Here is an 18,113-nt window from a genome sequence, read left to right as displayed (position 1 = left end):
AGGGGACATGATTTTAAGACCTGCCCCAACAAAACTAAGGAACCCATCTGCACCAATTGCAAAAGCCTCAGAATGGATCACAACCACTCCATCCGAGACTCAAACTGTCCCACTTACCTCAAGGTAAAAGGCACCTACCAACAAAGAATCGATTATGGTAGTACAACATAAAAAATACAATTGCGGCGTACTAAAGATACACCAACTAAACGCCCAGCGAGCTCGAGCGGTTGTTGAGCAGGTACGACTCCAAGCAGATGAGGATAATGCCGACATTATCATAGTCCTAGAACCGTATACCAATAAGAAACAAGTAAGGGGATACCCGCTCAATTAGAAAATTGTTCAAAGCAACGAAGACACCCCCCTGGGCAGCAGTACTAGTAAGAAATCCAGAGATAACGGTTACAAAGATACCACAACTTTGCACGCCCTGGGCAGCCTGTGCCCATATAATATGCTCCATAGGCAGCTACTACATAATAGCCCTCTACTGTAGGCCTGGAGTAGAAATCGACTTTGCCACAACATATCTACAATCAGTACAGACAACCCTGGCAGGACATAAAATCTTGATTGGAGCGGATGTTAACTGCCGATCACCTGTCTGGCACAGTGCCAAACCGGACCGCAGGGGAACCTCAAACGGACGGAAACTAGAAGACTTCCTAGCAAATTCAATATTTACAGTCATAAACCAGCCGTTCTGCCTCCCAACGTATTGTAACATGCTATGGGAAGAAACGATCGACATAACTTTAACGTCCAGAAATATAGATACAAACGTAACCCACTGGACTGTACAAAACGCGTGGACTACGTCTGACCACCGAACCATCACTTACAACATACAAAGGAATCAGGCTCGAACAGTCGCCACTAAATACCTGTCAAACAGATTCGCAATCGGGAAAGCAAATTGGGACGCCTACTGCAATTTCCTATCCACCCAAGGGAGACAGTACATGGAGGACTTGGACAGACGGGAGACCGAAGGTGAAAGGATAGACCCCAGCCAGTTCGCACAAGATATAACCTGCATAATCATCAATGCAGCGGAAGCGTCCATGACAAGGAAAACTCCGATGACGGGAGCAATGCCATGGTGGACCCCGGAGCTGAAAAGAATGAGAAGACAAGTACAGGATAAAAGAAAGCAGTATCAAAGGGCACGAAGAACATGGCCCCAGGCGGAAGTTGCAGAACTGAGACAACAATATAGACAGATCCGAAACTTTTATACAGAAACTATTAAGAAAAACAAGAAAACATCCTGGGAACGACTTGTCCAAGTAACAGGAAATACTGAACCCTGGGGAGTGGTGTATAAAATCACCACAAACAAACTCCCCAGAGGCGAAGTGATGACCGCAACAAAGACGGCGCAAGGAACACTCACTGCAACATGGCAGGACTCAATAAAGAATATACTCAGCAATCTAATCCAAGACCCACCAGGCATACTAATAGAGGACCAGAAAGCCATCTGCCAAGCAAACGAAGAATATGAGACCCAACAACTAGAACCCCCTTTCACAGCCAACGAACTACAAGAAGCGGTATCACAAACCAGGAACAAAAGGTGCCCTGGCCCCGATCTCATTGAGCCGGAAATGGTCAAGAAAGCAGCGGAGGTTATGCCGGACCTCCTGCTCCGACTGTACAACACCTGTATCAAAGAGGGCCAGTTCCCCACCAGCTGGAGGACGGCCAATCTAAAACTGATCCTCAAAAATCGAAACAGACACCAGGAAAATCCCAATTCATATAGACCCATAGCCTTATTGTCGACACTAAGCAAGCTTTACGAAAGATTATTACATAAAAGGATCCACAACCACTATAATGAGGCAAACCTGAATTCACCCAAGCAATACGGCTTCAAATCGGGATCTTCGACCATAGATGCCGTCCAAGGCCTAATCACCAAAGCGATGCAGTGTACCAAGAAATATTTCCTTGTCATAGCCGTCGACTTTGCTGGGGCGTTCGACACCCTCTGGTGGCCGAGCGTCCTTTGCAGGCTCAGGGCAGCGAGAACACCAAGCAATTTGTACAGGAGCATCAAAACTTATCTCTCGGACAGAAACGTCCAAGTAATAACGCCCTACAAGAAGTTGACCTGGCCGGTCCGCAGGGGCTGCCCTCAGGGATCTGTCCTGGGGCCGCTCCTGTGGAATATAGTGTTTGACGAGTTCCTCACCATGGACCTGGGGGAGGTGGAGGCCCAGGCCTTCGCAGACGACCTCGTACTGACGGTCGCGGCGGATTCTAGAAAGAACCTTGAAACGCTTGGAAACCAAGCCCTTGAAACCTTGCAGAACTGGGCAAAACTACACACCTTAACAATCTCGCCAACGAAGACGAACTCAGTACTATTGAGAGGGAGGTTAAACCTTAGAAGACCACCACAAATCAAGCTGGCAGGACAAACAATCAAACTGTCAACGCAAATTAAATATCTGGGACTGATCATCGATCAGAACTTATCATTTAAACCGCACCTAATCTATCTAAAAGAGAAACTGCGGAAATACACAGCGCTCGTTGCCAGAGTTACACGCAGGGACTGGGGGCTAAACAGGAGAACCCTGTCCCTGTATTATAAAGCCATCTTCATCCCGATAATAACATATGGATCTCCCATATGGTACAAGAAAGCAGAAACAGCAGTGAATAAAAGGATACTGGGCACGATCCAACGCAACATATTATTAACAATAACAAGAGCATGTAACACGGTTAGTACGAGTGCCCTACAGGTCCTTGCGGGGACCCTACCCTTGGATTTAGAGGTAACCCGCTGAGGACTTATGTATCTACTAGCCAAAGGAACCCAAACCACCTACAACAGTCTTACCATTGATATCACCAATAACAGGAAAAACGAGAAACAAAAAATAGTGGACCACCTTGTACAAATTTGGCAGAGAAGATGGACAGACGGAGAAAAAGGAGCGGTAACAAAAAAATTTATTCCCCAAGTAACCAAGCTGTATCCCAAGGCTCCCGCATGGCTGTACCCAGGCCTAAACACTACTTTTCTACTCACCGGCCACGGGCCTTTCAAGGCCAAATTAAATGCCATGGGCATAATCGAGGAATCACACTGTCTCTGCGGCGAACTAGAAACATGGCATCACGTTATGCATCAGTGTGAAATATACGAAGACATCAGATGTCAAATGATCACGAAAATTAAATACATCCCTAACACCCAGGAATACCATCTCCTGGACACACCAGAAGAATTTGCGGCCTTTAGTCGCTTTGCCCAGGACGTCTTCTCCAGAAGAAAACTACAAATATCCATCCACCAAGGCCAACAGGAGTAATGAAACCAAATATGGACACCAAGGAATACGGGAAACTAAGGACGGGGATATCAACCAATGATCGATGACCATTGGAATATGCATCAGAGAAGGGTGCTGAACCAATGAAAGAGGAACACAAGGATGCGGCTTGCCCCATGAGTGACAATGAAGAGAAACAGACGTGAGACAAAGGCCATATTGGAGACCTGAAGAGGGCACTGTAGCCCTCTTCACCTATAATTCCTAACTCCCCGGGAGGAGGGGACGGCCACACGGTCCCCCCTTCTCGCCATCCCCTGTTTCCTCTCTGGTGGGGCATGGGCATGCCCCACTGAAACTGGGGCCGCCTTCTCTATTGGCTCCATACTTCTGCCTTTTCCCCCCAGTCTTCTGCCTCCTTCCCCTCTATCTTCACGCTAGCGAAGTCCCACACATCAAAATTAATACATCAAAACCGTCATACGCCCAGCATTCGGCCTAAAAAATTAAAGCGATAATATCCCCACGTCAACGCAAATAATAAAAATAACTTTATTTATTTTCTTGATGACCATTGGAATATGCCACCCAAAGTTTTTTTTTTTTTTTTTGGTCCTAGCCGCCGAAATCTCAGGAAACTAAGCAGCAGGACCTGCCAGAGTAAACTAAGTCTACGGAGTTCCTGGCCTGCCTCCACGGGGCGTAAGTGGGGCAACGTTGGATCCCAACAGGGGTCCAGCGGCTAAATGGCCAGAAGAACAACGGTACACGACATTACACGATCCAAGATCCATACACTTTTAAATCTCTGGCATTTACAGTGTACTGTAATACACCACAACGTAAACTACGCGGAGATGGGGGGAACCCCAGGTGCCGCTTGACCCTAAAAACACTTACACTTACTTACTTACACGCGTGACCTTTAGGTAGCCAGGTAGGTAAAGAAATCGATATTGGCAGTCTGAATCAATTGACTTCCAAATAGTCTTCGACTACCAATATCGATTTCTTCAATTAACTGATTGGTCGAAATAGGGCATTTCTGGGCAAGTTGAATTCAGATGTTATTTTATACACACTGGATTGTCCTAGTTTTCCATACAATCCTTAAAGTACGACTATTTCGCTCTTGGGGTATTGTCTTTCTGCTACATTTACGCCTTTGAACTGTGGGAGAACCCCGTGCTTTGCAGACGTTAAAAACCATAGAGATGGACCCTTTGGAGAAACCAGTTGTTTTTTATTTCTTGAACTGCAGCTCGTGTTAGTCTTGCACCAACGATGAGTTTCAGTTCAGAAGGTCAAACGTTTTCCCCATTCTGGCTTTAGATTGCTCCAGTCGAACTATCGTTGCTGTCTTTATATTGAACCAGGCAACACGTCATCACTGTAAGAGTTTTCTTTACATCTATTTGCATTTATTGCATTTGTTTTACTTGTTACTCTCTTAAATTAAAAATTTGTGATATCATAGCTTGCGCCAGTTCAATTTAAATTCTTTGCATTCAAATTACTTTAATGCTTTGGGATTGTACACATTGGTAGATGCCCTCTTGAGCATTTACCATATCTCCAAATATGCAAATGAATAATATAATATAAAGTCACAATTATCTCCGTGTATGTTCCGTGGTCGATTTTCTCTTTTGTAGACGATAATCCAGAGTTTCCGGGAGAAGAAATCGTTCCATGCTCCCTCGCCTAAGACCAACTAACTCAGTCACGTTGTGAAAAAGGCCATAGAAATTCCTCCCGTTATCGATGCCCTCGAACTCAGACCTTAGCCACCAGATGTGGGCAGAACAGCAAGCCTGCCAGCTGTGCTGTCCACGTGGACACCGTGACAGTAATTGATCAGATTTATTAGGGAAGAACCATGCTGACACCTATTAGGATGCAATTCTTTTCCAGATGGTGTTGTGTTTGGCCTTTAACCCCAGACACTCATAAACATATAAACCACGGAACTCAGACTCGTGGGTCCGCGTAGCTGACCGTTAGAAGTTTCGAAGTTTTGCAGTAGCCGATATTGAAAAACCAAATTTCAACCACGTTCCAGCAAGCCAGGAAAGTACAGGAATAGAAGTTTCAGATTGCCCAAGATGTTGATTACATCATCAACAAAGGCCTTCTTCAGTGGCACAGTTGATAGAATTGCTGTACTCCATACACCGGGTGAAAAAGACCTGAGTTCGAATCCCATCCATGACTAGAGGAATTTTCATGGGTAAGTTTCATAACGTGGCTCAGGTAGTCGGTCTGAAGCGAGGATAAAATGCTTTTTTATCCCGGAAACTCGAGATTTTCGTCTAGCATATCGGGCACAGAACAAACGCAATAAACAGACAATATACCCGGAGGAACTTAGCCAGTAATGCTACTAAAACATTACTTCAAACAAACATCACTACAGATGTCTCAATAAAATCTTATGTCTATCTTCCAATGCTGGAACAGAGTAGAATCTTTAAATGCAATTAGTCGTCGTTTGTAGAGGCTGGAAGAAGGAAATTAGATCGTATCAAGTGATGAGGTTTCTTTCATTGATTTCAAGTGTTAAAATTAATTTGATTTGTAGAATTCTTAGAAGATACTTCTGACTTCATTGTATCGTCCAAACAGCAATTTTCACAACGGACATCTTCTTTGTTGGGGCTTTTATGGTTCGGCCTGGAACCGTTGATCATGGTGGAAAAAATTTCCCATGCCACATCGTGTACTGACATTTTGAACAACTCAATTATACCATTGAGTTGTACACATCAGTGGTACGCGTGATCTATTAATTCTGTGGAGCTGGATCCTTCATGCTTCATCCAGAAAAGTCAGACTTGTACTACAGGACTTGAGGATATGAAAGTTCTCAGTTAGCCTGGCTGTCTCAGAGTCATGATCCCAACATAAGAGAGCACGTGTAGGCAAATTGGAATTGGGACACATATTGGAAGACTGTACTTCGACTGCTGTCAAAGCGATTATATCCGAGGGTACTGGCGTTCAACGTTATTATTATTTTATAATGAAATTACTTTATTTCATGTGAATGGCGCCCAAATGCTTTTTGAGGATAATATGTACATTATATTGCCAAAAGTAACCGAGCACCTGCACTTTAAAAGAACTTTTTGTTCTTTGAAAATATCTAATAACGAATCAGCCTAGCTTAGTTACTCTTTATTCCCTTGTCGGTAGAATCCAAACCAATATTTGATAACACAAAATGATCGTCATTGATGAGATTCGAACTCGCTTATTATACAGTCGGTGAGGAGAAGATGGTGATGATATCCTCGAAGACATTGATAACATTAACCTGGTATTTTGGGTCCTCAGTTACTCCTCCAGAGCACCATTTTAATTCTTTTTCTAATTGGAGGCTTATTGGCCTCGCCAAAGCCGATGTTTCACTTCTTCTGAAAGGTGTTCGATGATTTAAGGAGGGTGCTTTGGATAGATTGGTGTAGCCTTTGCACGCTCATGTCTTCAAACGAATTCTCTTAAGCCAGTACTTTCAATCATCTTTTGGACCCTCGTGGGTAGCACTGTTGGAAGAATTGCAATCCTGCGGACACTGTGGAAGAGTTCGATTCCCTTGAATATATTTTGGGTCTGTTTCACAAGGTGGCAGGGTTAATCGGTTCCAGAACTGGGAAATGGTTTTTCCTCACGGAAACTGGTGTATTTCGTCCAGTGACGGAATATCAACCACAGAACCCACGCAGTTTAGAGACATATTATATACGGCGCATTATGGTGTAATGTCAATCAATCATCTTTTCGATTTTATTGATCTGCTTATTTCTTTATCGTTTCCTATTTCCGATAGGGAAATGGTAGATGTAGGTCATACGTCCCAAATCCTAGTGGAGTCCAGATACGTTTGGCAATATAATGTATATCAGAAACTGTTATCAGAGAGTGAGCTTCACTTACAGGAAGACGATATGTACAACTTCTACTTTGATTGGTTCATCTACGAGACAGTGAGGTACCGATGCACTCAAGGATTCATTGACGAGCTTGATGGCTGTTCAGAAATGAAAAATCTATTTAAGACGAACAATAAAGGAATATAAACGTCAATCTATAAATTCACTTTATAAATCAATTGTGTTTTTGAAAGTTACATTGAAGCAATTGAGAATATGAGGAATGCGTATCTGTACATGTCAGCAATTCTTCAGGATTGGATACATTAACGTACCTCTGTTTCCTACCTTCTGAACATCCATCGGCGAACAGGCAGAAGGGAGACATAATCCCGTTTTATACTTACCCCCGTAGAACACATTCGTGAAACCTTTCATCAAATTCACCACCTGCAAATAGACAATGAAAAAAGATATAAGGTGTTGCTGAGATTTACAAAATTGACAAAATCACAGAGATAGCTACATTACCCAGCCATTTTATTAGTACCATCAGATAATTGCCCAAATTTCAAAAAGGTGTTGAAAAGTAGAACTCTTTATTGTATACCCAAGGCACACGGCATACACAACTCCCTTTGCGGCTAAAAGCCAGGGGTTTACACGAAAGGATAACACAGCACAGTAAACAAAGATGAAACAACATAGTAAACATAAACTACCCTACCATTAATATCCGGACACCGCTCCATAGAGGGCGAAACAGGTCCTGTGCATGAAGACGTCACAGAATCTTCAATAAATATGTACACTGGGCTTCGAACAGGCAATTGCAAAAGGGGGCATTCAAGATGGCACGATCAACAGAATCAAAAGGCTTCCAACGTGGAATAATCGTAGCGTTCTGTACGAGACATCGCAGTCACTCTTTGGATCGCTAGGTTAATGGTTAATGACGTCTTACGCAAATGGCAGAGGAATGAGACTGAAACTGAAAAAAAAAAAAGAAAAAAAGCCTGATAAACCCCGAAAACGAACAGAACGGGACAATAGAATTCAGCAAAAAAACTGTGCGCCTAAGTGACACAAACCCATCTGTGAGAGTATTGGGACTAATGTCAGTACTAGTACACTCCACGATATGGTCGTGTAGCTCTGAAGACCACTGTTACGACCCGAATAGTAGCTTCAGAGCTACTATTCGGGTCGTAACAGTGGTTTGAGGACATGGGTGTCGAAAATTTGGATTGGCCAACCCAGAGTAATCTGAACCCTATTCAGCATGTTTGGGATGTAATCGATTGTCGGGTACGTGCGCGTCGAGATTGCTCAGAGAAGAAGACCGAACTGATGACTGCGTTAAAGGTCGAGTGGAGAAACATATCACGTGACATTTATAAAATGATGGTTGAGAGTATGCCGCGAAGATTGAAGGTTGTTATAAAAGCAAACGATTTCAACAGAGAATATTAAATGACACAAGAAGAGCTCTCTTTTTTTGTCTAAACACAAGTGTCCGGATATAAATCGAAGTGTAGTACGCTCTTATTCCTAATTTAGCTTTCAGTCAACTCCCGGATGGGGTTATTGTTGAAAGCAGAAATTGCGGATCCTTTTAATTCGGTTCCATCATTTGTCGATTCAGTTTTGAGCGACAATTTCAAATGTTTCGAATTCTCAGGATTGATGTGAAGATTGAAACCGGAGACGATAGCTTTGTGGTTCTCGATTTTCTGAAGGATTAAGGCATTGGTATCCAATAGTGTCTCTAAAGTTGATACGAGTGAATAGTTTAATGTCATCAGCAAAAGTAATGATATCAGTTCGGACCGTTACAAATAGTGCAAGAACAGCTGAGAACAAGATACCAGACAGGACCCCGCCTTCTGGGCCTCCATCTGTAATAGTCCTGGTGTAGCGCAGACTGAAATCGCGAACAAAATTAGTCCTGTTCTGAAGTCTGAATAAACCACAGCACGTGTTGGAAAAGCCTGCTACGTGAGGATTTACTCGCGTATTAGGCTTTGCCAACACGTGAACGGATATGGCATTAAATGTAGCCTGGACGTCGACATAAGTTACAGTGATTTCGGAACCGAGCTCAAATGCCTTTGTAGAGTGGTTATTAGATTTGTAGTGGTGGATCTTTTCCGAGTATTATAGTGCAACTGCAGTAGACATTGTGGCATTATTTGGGTAGTTGGCGTTCTCAGAAGAGATTTCTCAAAGAGCTTTAACAGGTTTGATGAATAGGAAATTGATAAAAGTGAACGAATGTAATATTATTCTTATTTAAAAGTATAATTTTGAACGTAATGCGGCTGATTTATTCAAATTGCTTAATATAATTCACTTGAAATTATATTATTTCTGGTATTTAAACAATTTAATGTCCAAATCATTGTGGCATATCGTGGGACATCCAACCACGCGAAGAAACATAAACATGTTATGGTTGCTTAAAATCTGATGAGGGGAGTTGTAGAAGGCCATAAAAATACCAGCCAAAATGGATGCACAAAGTGGTTGAGATTGCGCTAACAATTTGGTTGTTTAAAAAGTTACGCTTCACTGGTAAGGGAACATCTTTAAATTTTCGAACTTGGCTGTGTTGTTCAATCTCAGAAGAAGGCAGCATGGTTTATTCTTCAAGAGAAAAAACAATAAGCAATTTATTGCAATTTAAAGCAATTTATTGTTTCTTATTTGTTTCTGTATTTTTGCCGAAACTTTATATTCCTTGAGTTACTGCTTAATAAAAGTATGCTTTACATTTTGCATTTTGCCCAATACGTGTTACTAAATTCTAAAGCACGGAGCTATGACCATAACTAACTTCAGTTAATTTCTTATGACTTTCTGACATTGACCAAATATTTCGCTTCTTTGTTGTCTACTCTTACACCCTGGTTGCCTACCCGCCAGCCGATGAGGAAACAATAATTACACAAACGGTGTCCTCTAGATGGTGGAACTCAACACCTTCAATTAATAATAACAGCATTTTCTACTGAAGAAGTGTTGCTGTCATTGCTAATAAGCCCTAGTTGGTAGCACAATAGGTAGAATCGCCAACTTACCCGCCCCGGATGGAAAAGACCTGAATTCTAGTCCCGTCGATGATGTGAGGAATTTTTATTGACCTTTTTAAAAACGTGGCTGTGTTAGTCGATCTCAGCCGAGGGTAGCATGGTTTTTTTTCTCTCAGAAACTCGGATTTTTCGTCCGGCAAACAAAATTGATTACAGATCTTGACTTGCAAATCAAGCACGCGAAGAAAAAAGCACTTTCTCGTTTTTCTCCCCCACCTGGCCATTCCTGTCGCACTTCTATCCTTCTTTGATCTTTCCAGCACATCTGCTGTGATTAACTTTGCGAGGTCCGAAGGTTGCACATGGTCACAAATTGTTGAAATGTCATCTGATGATTAAACCTCTTTGAAACATCGTAAAAGTCCTCCACGCTGCATTGTTTGCAGACTTCTAAATCCATTCCCCCTTTGCATTCAACTAGAAAGAGAAATCGAATCACTGACCCGTATTGCTCTCTGACCATTGTAACACTCATCTTCACTCAGGGCCTCCCTCCCCCCAAAAAATGAATTCAGATCAAATCAAAATTTGCGGGGTTGCTATAGAGATTTTAAGGAACCAAACAAAAAAATTTTCATCTTTCTATCACTACTTCAGGATGAATGAAAATCTCTATTGAACTCCCTCCCCACCTAGCAAATAATCTGCAGTTTCAACATACCGTAATATGTAAACAGCAGTGGTTCATAAACACTCGCCCGTCCCTAGGTGATCGCTCTCGGGGAAAAATTGGAGTTAAAATTAAAATGAATAAGAAGTAAAAAATACAGAAAAAATAATCGTGATTATTTTTTATTCACTGCAAAGATTAAAAGAAAGAAAAAAAACTGTCACATTAGGGCCACCCAAGAGTGAATTTCTTTTCCCCATGTGCAATCCATTCTATCCAGAAATTGTATGTTTATACGTTTCAAACCAATTTCTATACAGCTGTGAGAACTTACCGGTTCGTTGGGGTGGACGGTAATGAGTGGGCCAATGCTGATATTCGGGGTAAAAGGCGGAAGTGGCAAGTTAATAACCACGGTACAGTATTGACCACGGAAGGCTTCTTCTCCATTTCTCTTTGGAACCCTGATGCTGACACACTCGTCATACGATCCAAATTCGGTGATGTCTCCAGAGAGTATGCCACTTGGAATCTTTCCTGAAGCATCCAGCACTGTAAAAGAATCACCTTATATTTTCGCATTAGTGATTCATTGAAAAACTATGGCATACTAAATGAACAATCATTAAGAATACCACTTATTGCGAAATTCCCAGTTATCATTATTATTATTATTAAAATCAGTTTATTTCCCAAGATACTGTATTAGTAATAAAAAATTCTGCGTACAATGAGTTGCTACTTTATTGAGAGCTCCCCGTGTTGATCAGATCCCCATTTGGCCTTCAAAACAGCCTGAATCCGTCGGACAATGACTGAAACAGGTGTTCAAAGCGTTTAGTATATTGAATACTGACCTTGTGAGAAAAGGCATCATCCTATTGAAAGTACTCATTCCCCAAATCGATATATTGCAAACAAGAATGGATGCGCCCATTCGGGAACAATTTCCAGCTAACCTGTGGCATCCAATGTCGCTCTATTGCTATTAATAAGATGTACATATCAAATGTGTACTACGAAATAACTGTCCCACACTATTGCAGCGTCACCGGGAGTCGTGCATTGTTGACACCTGGTAGAATGGTTCATGGGCCTCTGCTACTTTTCCCATATTCTAGTCCCTCCATCATTTCGATACAGCTGGAACCGGGAAATGGCAGATCAGGCAGTGATTTTACAATTCTCCATTGTCCAGTGTTGGTGATCCTGAGCCCACTCAGGCCATTGTGCTGCAGAGCGGACTCGCCTTGGGATTTGTCGTTGTAGTGAATTACCTTGGAGTTTATCTTGAACAAAGACTAAGTTTATTCTCCATGTGAAAGCCATGAGGGGATAAAAATTAAGAAAACTCTATGGGAATTTAAGTGGAATAACGAGAAACTGACTGGGGGATCAAAGGTAGGAAGTTAGACATTTCTTTATAAGTGCCTCTTTGTCACAGTAATAACGTAAGACTGTGGAGCCTTGGGTCAGGTCGTTAACAGGTGTGTGGTGAGACGACACTTGATGGCAGCTCAACGCTTTGCGTTGCTTAGTGTAACTACAGTTTGCCGAATGGTCTTAACAGAAGCCCTGCAGATAGTCGCTGGTGCCTTGTCAGTCGACTTAGTGGTTTCTCGAGAGATTTCTGAGGTACGGACCTAATAATAAACATTTCCTTAGTGGTGGTGGGTGTCTGTTCTTGCCCAGAGGCAGGCAGAATATATGGTAGGGCTGACTTAAAGGTTGAAGGAAGCTGAAAACGCAAAAAGACCACGTTTTTAAAGTCATCAATGGATAACTCATCTTTATAGAATAAGCTGGCCAGACTTGGTGAAATTGTAAGATATTGTTGAGTTTAATACCCCGAAACTTTGGGCCCAGGGGAGCAAGATTAAATGTTAACTTTAGAACTCCAATTCAAAAGAGGCACGCTGGATTCTTATAAAACTAGGAATGCTTAAGGAAAATTGTAATTGAAGATAATTTTCTCCCTCTAATGCAGTCTGTACACAATATCAAGGGTTGTGTAAGGTATATTGAGAAGAAAAAATTATGGAATACCAATAGGCTAGTGGTATGGACGTGGCAGAGCCGTTAGTTGAATTGTTTCTTTTGTAATATTATGGTAAGGAAGGTTAATTTTAATGCAAGTGCCTTTTAAGCTGTTTATTGTTTTGTTGGTTTCAATAGGCATTATTAAATATGCCTAATGTCATGTTGTAACCTTTGCAAATGTCCAAATCTTGCTCAATTTTTCCCAATCTCACAGAAAGCAAGACATTTTTGTGTAAACAACCAAGTGGCTGGCTGAGTAACAAATCAATAACTTTAAACTCTCTACAAATTTTAACCAACTACTCTTTAGAGGAACCGTGTGTGGTTATAGAATGGAAACTCGGCCGAAACATTCTCAGCGACCCAAATGTTTCCTTTTCGACTAATGCTAGAACATCCAAAGGATGAGGTCATGTATATAAGAAACCCTTATAAAAAAAATAAATAAAACCCAGATTACTACTTGTTTGATTTTAATGATATTTTAAAAGGCCCTTGACAGATCCTTTGAACAGGTTAAAGATAATGGACAAATTTATGCAGCAGTTGAGAATGTCTTGAAAAAATGACTTACTTTGCACAGCCCACGTCTTCATGTGTCGTAATGAGGTGGCCGAATTTCATCATTGATTGCACACACGACGAAGATACTTCTTCTTCTTCTAGAAAAATTCTCATCAGTTTAGGAAATAACATTTTCCCTATACTGTCCGACAGTTGTTGGAGGATCCCCCATCATTATGTGGGCAGCGAGATACCTATCCGGAGTCTTTGGAATTGAAGGAACCTCGAAAGTTCCATTTTGAGTTTCTAAACCTACTGGAGAGTTCATGGAATTGTTTGTGGTGGCATGGTCATCACTACCAACTACAACGTTATACCAAAGACACGTAACGCATAAAATCCAACTGTACGCCATCGCTGTACTTGACTGAATGTAGTATTTAGGGGTCTTAGTAAAAGTAACAAACCATCTCCCTCAACCGTGTTGTTTTCCAGAAAGAACACTGCGTGTCAGATTTTTGGGGGAGTTTAACAGTTAACTGAGATTTACTTCACGTGTGCACGTCTGGAGAGACCTTGAGAAAGCAGACCTTCTTTAACAAATTATCGAAGAAACAGGTTTACGCTGGAATATCATGTTTATGACTAATTTGAAAAACGATACCGAATAAGGAAAAATGCTCTCACAACCCTTCCCACTCATAGTCCCCAAAACAGTAAACATCTTTGTAATCAAAATCTCTCCAAAATAATTTAAAATTGCTTTCAAAATTTTGGCAACGAAAAGAGTGAATTCTGGACAACTTTGGATAGCTGAAGTTGTGTATCTTCAACTCTTAACAATTAACTTGATTTCAATTAAACATTAATTATACAATTATTAATAAATAATTCAAATAGATTTTAATAGGCTAGTTAAATAAAAAAATGGATATATGCTATATTTTCAACAGTTCAACCGACACTTCCAAATTTCAAAGGACCTTGAATTGACACGATGTCTGCAGATCGCAATTACACTCTCTGATTGTGGTCTGTAGATCCCAAACTATTTCCTTTAGTAACAGAAAGCGGAATTTTATCCATTCCTCAATCGACACAGTGGTCAGTTCAGCCACTGACTGTGGGAGTGTTGGCCTAGCCTGTAGATGGTAAAGTTGTTCAATATGCTTATGATCCATGGCCTAAGCAGGCCAATCTGTCTTTTCCAGATCCCTGCCTTCAAGTGCCTACAGGCTGTGCAATAAGGCATCGTGCATTGTTAGAATGAAAAAAAAAACAGATCCTCTCCGTTTTCGTTTTTCATTGCGTGTATTCTCTGATCGAATTCTTTTTTCCCAACTGAAAAACCTCAGGTACCAGGAGAAAAACCGCTTTTGCCACGCCTGAGCCTCACTACCTTAAGCAAGTTGTCAGAAAATCCAATAAAACATTCCAAACGTCTTTTACTGATTCGAACTCGACCAGCAATATAGAAAATCTAGTTCTTCTTCAAATGTATACTTTTTACAAGCGCAATAATCACCTCTCCCTAAAAAAAAATCCCTTTTCCCTTAAAATTGTTTATTTTCCTAAAATCATCTACAAAAACCAAAAAATCAAAGTTATTTTAATTTTTAATCGAATAATGAGTTTCAAGCTCCAATTTTTAATTCAAAATCCCAATTCTAATCACGCACCAATTTTATACACCGCATTAAAGAGTTTGAAATTGAGTAACTTTTTTCATGGTTAATTTTCTTTGAATTTCTTGAATAAATTCCTCGGAAGATCTTTGAAACTCTGAAATGAATTCCCAGTTTTGATTTTTAGATATTGAATTCTTTCACCTTTTCGTGAAATTCTCCTATAAAGCTTTCTGAGAATCTTTGTTCTTTAGAAATAATATTAAAATTGAGATAATCCTTAGATTAATTATTCATTCTTCAGAGAGGTTGGGATCTCTGGATACTTTGAGATCCTCAATTTGGGACCTCAATTGGTAAATTAGGTGGATCAAGAAATCTGCACTGCTTGACTGTACAGCAGGCGTCGACACTGTAATTTCGGCACTAATTCTTACAGAATTACCTTCGTCTTGGAAAGTATTTGTTGTGACTGGCCTGAGGTGGAGAATAGAATAAGTTAGCGTTCGAGGCACAAATTTGATCATTATTTTCTGATGGAAAATTGGGTTTATTAGCGCTGCATATAACGTGGTTGGCAGTACCATCAGGTGACGTTGCATTGCTCACTGCTTCATCACGCGCGATGGTCATGAGTGAAGGTTCAGGTAGACCAGTATTTGACTGAGAATATTGACTTGAATCAGCGATTGTGTGGTCGCTACGGTTAGTTCACTCTGGGAAGAGAAGTTCAGATAATTCAGAGACATCCCCAAGGCCTTTGGAAATGAGCATTGCATCAAAGATTGATTGACTTAATATCACTAACTTAAGAAATCAAATTGAAGAAATTGTAGATATTTTGTGGAACCATAATGGAACCACTCACTCAAGATAACACAGACGATTGCGTGAATTATATATTAAATAAATTTAATTTAAATAAATGATGTTCCAGTCTTATAAAATTTACATATCTGATAAACAAAAGAAAAAAAATTGCTAGCGCATATAAAAATAAACTGTTTCAACAGGAATTGATAAAACTAAACCCACAAATTCAAATTTACAATTAACTCGACGATAGCTTCATATATGACCAATTTCAATTACGCTTACTTCATATGAAAGAACACAATTCGTTTAACAAAATCAATCTACATATGTCAGATGGTTTTTTTTAAGTATGCTGGACTACCATTTTCTTGTAAGATATAAAACTCTTACAAGAAAATTTCTTTATGCACGGGAAACTAATTAAAAGCAAAGATTTTAGTATGACAATTGGGGCGGCGAAACCTTACAAGTGACAAATATTGCGAGCATGTGCCACCCCGGGGATGGGTGGAAAAGGTGAGCCAGACAAGAGAGCTGGCTCAGATCTCCAATACTGCCCTGTGGGCACAGACTGCGATTTGTCCATGTGGCATTTGGTATAGACCAGTAGGATTGAGTCTCTTCTAGGATTTAACTCCTCTACTCTGATGTCTGAATGCACCACGTTTTTCCGCCAAATTGGAGGTCGCTCATCGGAACTGGGACCTGTCCAGTTAAATCATATTTTAGCGTCCATAGGATAATGTATAGAGGGCTGCTTGCCGTTTTTGGTGCATACTCGGTCTGAAGTATTCTAGATGCAAGTCCAGGTCCATTTGATTCTGGAAATGCAGGTTTAATAAGTCCAAGTCAATACAGTGCAGTTAATGCAGCAATTTGTTGAGTAGTCGATCGTGGGAACCATGTCCCGTCCATTGATATTTGGAAGAGTAGGATATATTTGCCATTAGGGTGGATTCCGTTGTCGTCTGGGAGAATGGAGCTGTCAAGCAGAATGCAAGTCCGGATGGTATATTGTGCACGGAGGCTGGGCTTGCTCTTTCATTTGGAGGTTGCCCTTGGGAGCCATGTCCCGTCCATGAGTCAATTTGCGGCGGAAAGTAATAGAGTATAGTTGAGGTGAGTTCCAGTTCTGCCATGATATCCAGCGTAATCAAGGAGTAAAACTGAGAGGTTCTCCCCCATACTCTTCCTGTGATACGTATTCCGTTTGACTATAATTGGTGATCAGTTGTGATATTTAATGGTCCTACCCCAGTAATCTGGTATTGATGGAATTATAAGTTTCCATCTGATCATGGAGCTTTAAGGTTCGGGGTGCTTGGAGTACTAAATTTGTCCTTGTTGTTCGTGGTTTGCAGGCAGTGGAAGGGGTAGTCGTCTAGCGTATAGGCTCTGAGCAAATTCATTTAAGGCTTTGTAGTTTGTCCCATTGTCCAGCAGGTGGTGCTCCTGGTCTTTAGGGTTGCAACGCACTTGTGTGATCAGCTTGGCACGTAGATCATCAAACAGTTCGCACTCATGAATCTGGTGATCCCATGTCTCGGGGAAGCCACAAGCACATGCAGGGTTGTCTGTGATTTCAAGGAGATGAAGCTTGTGACGGATCGCTCCATGTCCTGTAAGGAGGTAGGTGACATGCAGTCCTGGGCAAAACCATGTCGGAAATATAGGGTACACTTGATCCAGATTTGGAAGGAACTTTCGCGTGACTTCCCCTTTGTCAGAGTTTGTCCATCAGTGTTGCCAGATTGATCGCAGTTAGATTTGAAGCTTGTTTTTCTCGGCTTTCCAATTGCGTGTTGGATCTGTTGTGTAGTCCAGATATGTTGTAACCTTTCCCCGTCCAAGATACTGCAGCATGCCTGTTCGTGTGATCTCAAGGTCGAGGGGAAGAGCCCCTGTAATCACTTGCAGTGCGTGAGTCCACACTGTTTTGCATGCTCGGGTGAGGGTCACTAAGATGGGTCTGTGCATAATTTCGAGCCGTCGGCCATGCACCAGACGCATATGTGATTACTGGGATGATATCTGCTTTACAGAGGATCGCCAGGGTGCACCCTTTCAGCACCCAGTGTCGGCGTGTAACTCTGGCGAGCATGGCTGCATAATTTTTAATCTTATTCTGCATGTACTTTAGGTGTGGAGTGAACTACCGGTTCTGATCCAAGGTAACTCCCAAGTATTTCAATTCAGTAACTAGCTTGATGGTTCTATCTTGAATTCTAATCTGCGGTGGTCTAGTTGGGGTTAGGTAA

General features: G+C 41.3%; 1 protein-coding gene across 1 annotated transcript in view; it reads right to left on the bottom strand.

Annotated features, from left to right (window-relative positions):
• The window catches only part of LOC150084027 (nose resistant to fluoxetine protein 6-like), a 53,857-nt gene extending 40,351 nt beyond the window's left edge, over positions 1 to 13,506 (bottom strand). Inside the window, exons 1-4 of the mRNA XM_090375751.1 lie at positions 13,485 to 13,506; positions 11,205 to 11,422; positions 7,504 to 7,618; positions 7,233 to 7,326 (exon numbers count right to left, since the gene is read on the bottom strand). Coding sequence (XP_090231877.1) covers positions 7,233 to 7,326; positions 7,504 to 7,618; positions 11,205 to 11,422; positions 13,485 to 13,506 — 449 coding nt within the window. The remainder of the gene's footprint in view (positions 1 to 7,232; positions 7,327 to 7,503; positions 7,619 to 11,204; positions 11,423 to 13,484) is intronic.
• Between the last annotated feature and the right edge of the window lie 4,607 nt (positions 13,507 to 18,113).

The sequence above is a fragment of the Mastigoproctus giganteus genome, chromosome 6 (genome assembly GCF_048544385.1).
Source record: "Mastigoproctus giganteus isolate SK-2022 chromosome 6, ASM4854438v1, whole genome shotgun sequence".
NCBI classification, from domain to species: Eukaryota; Metazoa; Arthropoda; class Arachnida; order Uropygi; family Thelyphonidae; genus Mastigoproctus; species Mastigoproctus giganteus.
Note: the sequence above shows the minus strand (reverse complement) of the source record. Positions and strands in the feature narration are given on the sequence as shown.